We start from the raw sequence: 6,365 nt of genomic DNA on the forward strand, positions 1-6,365 counted from the left end.
CTTTTGGCCCTGATGAAGGTGAGGTGAGGCATGGCAACAGTCGGCTTTGTTTTGATGTCTTCTTGGTGTGTTTCTGCCCTTTTAGAGAAGTTGTAGTCCTTTGTTAAGCTGTAATGTGGGCACTGTTTCATGCTTTAAGAAATAGGGTTAGCCAGTTCTCTTCTTTGCTTGAGTAATGTGTATGTGCGTTGCTGTTGTTGTGTGTTACTGGAGAATTCTTAAGTGGGTCTAACCGTGGTATCTGGTTGCACACAGTAAACTGGGTCACTGCTGAATTAAACCTCAGCGCCTCTGTTTCCAGTTCAGCTTCCCTGCTGCACCAGAGAAGGGCAGGTTTGAAATAGTCATAGCCACAGTGTCCACTAGAGCCCAGGCAGATGGGGAGAATCGGACTAGTGCCATGAACACAAGAAGTGGCACTGCAGATGCAGATAAAAGATATGCATAGACTAAAGGGGGACCGGTATAAAGCTAGTTGCATAAGAGATGTGAGAAGAACCAGAAAAGAGTGTGCTTCAGAAAACGATGTAAAGCTTGTCTCCCGAGCGGTCAAAACTAAATCCTGAATGCAGCTCTCTGTCTCTGTGCTGGAGTGGAGGAGGCCAAGAAAAAGAAATAATAAACAGGAAGAAAGAAGGGGATGATAAGAAAAATCTTGCTGCTACAGTGAGAAATTTATAAACATATGCTTGTCTAATCTTGCAAATGAGAAGCAGCAGAGAGCATGTACGGTATAAAGCAGAGGTGGGAAGCAGCACATTTGAATTCTGTTGTTTTTGTAAAGTTGCAGTCCTCCTGTCCCTATGGTTTCCCAGCGCTCTGCAGTGATCCCATAGCTCAACCTGCTGCATCCAGTCAGCTACACTCAAGGACAAACACACTTTCAGGGCAAGGGAATTAATATTTGATATGTAGCTCTGCATCATGTGGTGAGACAGTCAGTCAGGCGTACTAGTATGCACATCCAGGATGGAGTCAAAGCCATGAACAATCACTCTGCTGCAGTGCCACCAATCCAAAACAGAAAAGCTTGCACAGTTCTTAGAGTTTTAAACAGCAAAAACAAAATGTTGGGTGTTTGTTAGAATAAAAATGCATTGTTGATTTGATCAAAATAAAACCGTAATGATTGGCTAAGTTGCGCCTCATATGTGGTCACATCCTAGGGTCCTACTATATGCCATATCAATATTTGATCATCTAAAATGATTATTGCTAGTATGAGATGGAACCACCACAGTTTTATTCTTTGTTGTACATTGGCTGTGCAGTACACTGTGCTCTGCAGAAATGTCCTGTAGACTGGAAAATAGAGATACGGAAGTAACACATTTTTGTGTTGCAAAAGAACATGAAATGTTTCTGAGTTTGAGAATAACATCCCCTGAAAATTGAATTCTTGTTGCCTTCCAGTGTTTAACTTCCCACTATGCTGCAGTGATGTGGACATGTAAAAGTGTGTGTCATCTGTTGGGTCTGGTTACAGGTGCAGCAGAGCGCAACCTCTAACCACACGTGTCAGAGGAGAAACAGACTTAATAAAACCTGCTGTTCAGCCTGGAGCAGGGAGAACAGTGAACTGACTGCCATGCAGTAGGTTTAGTAGCACACTAATATGCAGTGACATTAGTTATGGAAGTCTACAGAGATGAACCAGAGATGTATTGATGAGGGGCCAGCTGGAGCTTGAGATGTTCTTTATGTAATGAATTTAAAACATTTTAAATGGAAACATTCTATATTCGTGTACTCTAAGCTTTTGGGAAGCAGAAATCAATACACCACAGATGGACATTTTTATGTCCAGTGCAAGGTTTAAATTTGAGTGCACATAGTGCTGCTCTCAGTTTGAGGGCACAGTATTCAAATCATGTAAAATTGATTTGGAAAAAAAGAGTGATTGATCTTTTAAGGAAGCATCATTATCTCTATATTACTGCACTGTGAAATAATGCAAACAGCATAGTTGGAGGGAAGCTGCCTGTCTGACAGTGAGTGTAAAGGACCATGATAACAGGATTTTAAACTTGTACTGTCAGTTCCATCAGCTTACTACCCATGTTGGATCCAGCAGGTTATCCTCAACAGTTTGTATGTAAAATATTTTTGTTCCTGTGTGTTTGCTACAAAATGAAAAACTTGTCAGCCAGTTTCAAACATAATCCATGTAAAGCACTTTAAAAAACACTTTTATTGAGAATTACATAACTAGAGCAGAAATCCAGTGTAATTTCATGAGCTGAAGTGATATCAATGCTTCCCAAAAGGCCCTGAGGTTGTGTAACATAATCAGTATTGTGGGCTTTCCAAGGTTTATAGCAGACTGAAGCGCATGCTGGATTGATTTCACAGCAGCTTGAGGTGGCACAAAAGGCAGGGATCACACCGAGTGTGTTTGTGAGGCTGTACCAATCATGGCACAGCAAAGCACACGGGTAAATGTCTCAATCTTATAAAGTGTGTAATGTAATTAGTTTACTAATTTAACACAGGAGAAACTTTTAATCTTTTAATTTATGCTGGATAACGGGTCGTTTCTACTTCAGACTATGTGTACATGTTCACAAACGCAGTCCGAAGCATGGTTTTTTTTTTGTTTTTGTTTTTTTTTGCCTCAGGTCCAGGTTTATGCATGTAAAATCAGTGACTGTGCACTGCACTCACAGCACTTCCAAAGTGTGAATGTGATGCTCAGTACACTGCCGTGCGCCTCCTGAATGGACACGCACAGCACTCAAGCTGTGATACGCCTTCTGTGGAGACGCTGTGCTGAAGCAACACTTATAGCATGGTTAGAATCTTCTCTGAAATAAGGGTTGGAATAAAGTCACATGATTTGACTCAGGTCACAAATTGATGGCCTCAGACTTGATGAAAGCCATTAAACTTCTAGGTAGACACTGCTGATTTGAAAAGAAGAGAACAGATGTTAAGGTTAAGCAGCTTAAGCAGGATATTTTTTGGAGAAATGCTGTATTATCAGATGGAGCTGGAACTCTTGTAACGGCCAGCCCACCAGTTTGGTCACTCTTATTTCCTTTCATCCTCTTAACAGGCCTCTGACAGTTTTCTAAAGTAACATCATTAACATGAGTTTTCTGAGATTTTTGATGAAGTCAAGCTCAGGATGTGTCAGACTCCAAATGATTTCACTGTGTGTGTTTCTCCTGCAGATGATGGGAAGCTGTCTCTGGATGAGTTCCAGGCTTTTTTCGCTGATGGCACGCTGAACGAAGAAGAGCTAGAGAAGCTGTTTCACACCATTGACTCTGATAACACCAGGTCAGCGCTATTGCATGGCGGGTGTGTGTGTGTGTGTGTGTGTGTGTGTGTGTAAATAGCTGTGTAGCTGCATACAGTACTTGTACTGCACATTTGTGCATGTGTTCACTCTACTGTGAGTTTAGTGTTTGATCACATCTCACTTTTATTTATGAAAAAGGGGGAGATGTACACATCTACTTTCACTCCAGCACAGCCTCAGACTTTCAGATTGGTGTGTGTGTGTGTGTGTGTGTGTGTGTGTGTGTGTGCATGCTTTGGTAAAACATATAGTATGTAATTTATTCTGCAGCCAGGAAGTGGCACATCCAGTTCTGAAATCATTTTATGAAGAACCCTTTGTACCAAAGCCCTTTATATTAAGTGACAATTGCAATATGAAAATGACAAAACTAAAAAATAAATAAATAAATAATAGGAGAGGAGACAAAGTGGGGGAAATATAGTGAAAGAAGAGTGGAAACTAAGGTCCACTTTTTTAATGGTTTCGGATCACACTTCTTGTTCTGTGCTTTTAGTTTGGTTTGCATTGCCAGTCTGTGCCGCCTCACCTGTCCCAGCTTTACCTCAGTTCTAATCACTGCTTATCATTCTCACCTGTCACTCATTATCAGCTGGTTCTCTGCACATATATACTCCTCTTTTTACCTCTGTTACTTGCTGGTTCATTGTACTTGGTACGCTGTACGTTGCCCATTGCCTGTTCGTCTCAGCAGCTACGCTCTATGCATCTTTGTCAAGTTTTTTCCCATCTCTGATTCTCCTGTTCACTGCCCATTGTTTTTGTTCGCCTGAGCCCTGGATCTAGATTAATTCTGCTTCTAGGCTGACAGGTTCAAGTCAAATCAAATTTTATTTGTATAGCACCAAATCACAACAAAAGTCACCTCAGGACACTTTACAAAGTAAGGTCTAGTCCTTACTATTATCACTATTATTACATAGGGAAAACCCAACAAATCCCCCTTGGTGACAGTGGGGAGGAAAAACTCCCTTTAACGGAAGAAACCTCCGACAGACCCCGGTTCTTGGTGGGCGGCCTTCTGCCTTGACCGGTTGGGGTGAGTGGATAGAGGAGAGAGAAAAGAAGAAAAGCAACAAGACACAACAAACAATCAAACACTGGTCAGGTTGATGTGGCTGGTGACTGCTCATCAGAGATGTAGAGCTCCAGGGCCAGGGCAACCTGCAGAAAGGTACAGGGAGAGAGAGAGGACACACTACGGGAGAGAGGAGACACAAAGTTAGTGATGTGTAATGGTGGCATAGAGATGCATGGAGGGAGAGGAGAGGAGAGGGGAAGAGAGAGGAGGGGAGGGGAGGAGAGGAGAGAAACTCAGAGCATCATGGGGCCCCCCAGCAGCCTAGGCCTATAGCAGCATAACTAAGGGAAGGCTCAGGGTCACCTGATCCAGCCCTAACTATAAGCTTTATCAAAAAGGAATGTCTTAAGTCTAATCTTAAAGGTAGAGAGGGTGTCCACCTCCTGAACTGAGACTGGGAGTTGGTTCCATAGGAGAGGAGCTTGATAGCTAAAGGCTCTGCCTCCCATTCTACTTCTGTGGACTCTAGGAACCACAAGTAAACCTGCACTCTGAGAGCGAAGTGCTCTGTTAGGATGATAAGGCTCTACGAGGTCTTTAAGATACGATGGAGCCTTGTCATTAAGGGCTTTGTATGTTAGGAGAAGGATTTTAAATTCTATTCTGAATTTTACAGGGAGCCAGTGGAGAGAAACTAATATGAGAGAGATATGATCTCTCTTGCTAGTTCCTGTCAGTACTCTGGCTGCAGCATTTTGGATTAACTGGAGGCTTTTTAGGGAATTATTGGGACATCCTGATAGTAAAGAGTTACAGTAGTCCAGCCTGGAAGTAACAAATGCATGGACCAGTTTTTCAGCATCACTTTGAGACAGGATGCTCCTGATTTTCGCAATATTGCGCAGGTGAAAGAAGGCAGATCTAGAGACATGGTTTGATAAAAGCAGAAATGACAGTACAAGTGTTTCCTGTTGAAGCAGGAAGTTCATGGATGGAGAGGTTGTGTTTTTTGTTCTTGGTTTACATACTGCCCAGACATTTTCTGTTTGGTTATCCCTGTGAGTTTGTTTGTCTTGGAGATGATTGGGTTGAGTCACTGTTTGCTTCTGTTGCACTTCCTTTTTTGTTAATAAACCCCATGAACTACACTCCTGCTCCCTCGTCTGCACTTTGGGTCTTACCTAGCCAGTAATTCCTTAAAAATTTTAAACGTTGTTATATCTCTCAGCCTTTTTCTTTCACTTTCTTTCATCATTTAGTTTTACATTTGTCATCCTGACCCTCCAGGACATCAACCTTTTCATAGCTACTGCCCCCTGGGACATTCTGTTTTGATTGGCGCTCATTGAATCAATTAATCGGCCCTTTATAATCAGCCAGTCAGCTCATAGTGGCGGCAATCAGGAGAAGTGTGCTGACGCAGTGGAATCTAATCAAAAGGCAGACTCTGTTAATTCACACATCCTTCCAATCCTGCGGAGTCTACAATAAAATGAAACCAAGCAGAACAAGAGCTGACCTTTATGGTTGTTGTGGAATTGAATTAAGTTCGATATATAAATCCTCCTCCAGGTTCATCCATTAGTGAGAGATTTGTTGTTTTTTTTTAAATCAGTGCCGTAAGTGGACCATGCACTTGCCTCTGTCCGTCTGACATCAGCCATTTTGGAAATGGATGCACTTTATAAATCCTATTCGCTGTAGTTGATACAGTCAGAAAAGTCTGTGCTTATTAGAGTTAAGTACACTTAGCAGCCACATGCCAGGCCTCAGCAGTGTCCTGTGACAGCAGATAAGGTTATTAAATGGTTTAAGTAAACGCAGAAATGAAATGTAAGCGTTTCCTGTTGAAGCAGGAAGTTGATGGATGGAGAGGAGGGATGGAGCAGGCAGAGAGTGAGTGCTGTCCTGCTTCCAGTCATTCATCTATCTGTCTCTGCCATTCTTTTGTTTCCTCCCATCTCCAGCTTTCTTCCCTTATTGGGCTATTTTCTGAGGCTTCTGTTTTTGCTAGGCTGTTCTTGTTTCCATCATTCTAGC

General features: G+C 42.3%; 1 protein-coding gene across 2 annotated transcripts in view; it reads left to right on the forward strand.

Annotated features, from left to right (window-relative positions):
• Positions 1-6,365, forward strand: part of necab2 (N-terminal EF-hand calcium binding protein 2) — a 199,233-nt gene that overhangs the window by 66,509 nt on the left and 126,359 nt on the right. For both annotated transcript variants that reach the window (XM_020604323.1, XM_020604322.1), the window contains exon 3: positions 3,174-3,282. In XM_020604323.1, the coding sequence (XP_020459979.1) occupies positions 3,174-3,282 (109 nt within the window). The remainder of the gene's footprint in view (positions 1-3,173; positions 3,283-6,365) is intronic.

The sequence above is a fragment of the Monopterus albus genome, unplaced genomic scaffold (assembly GCF_001952655.1).
Source record: "Monopterus albus unplaced genomic scaffold, M_albus_1.0 scaffold65.1, whole genome shotgun sequence".
In the NCBI taxonomy this organism is placed as follows: Eukaryota; Metazoa; Chordata; class Actinopteri; order Synbranchiformes; family Synbranchidae; genus Monopterus; species Monopterus albus.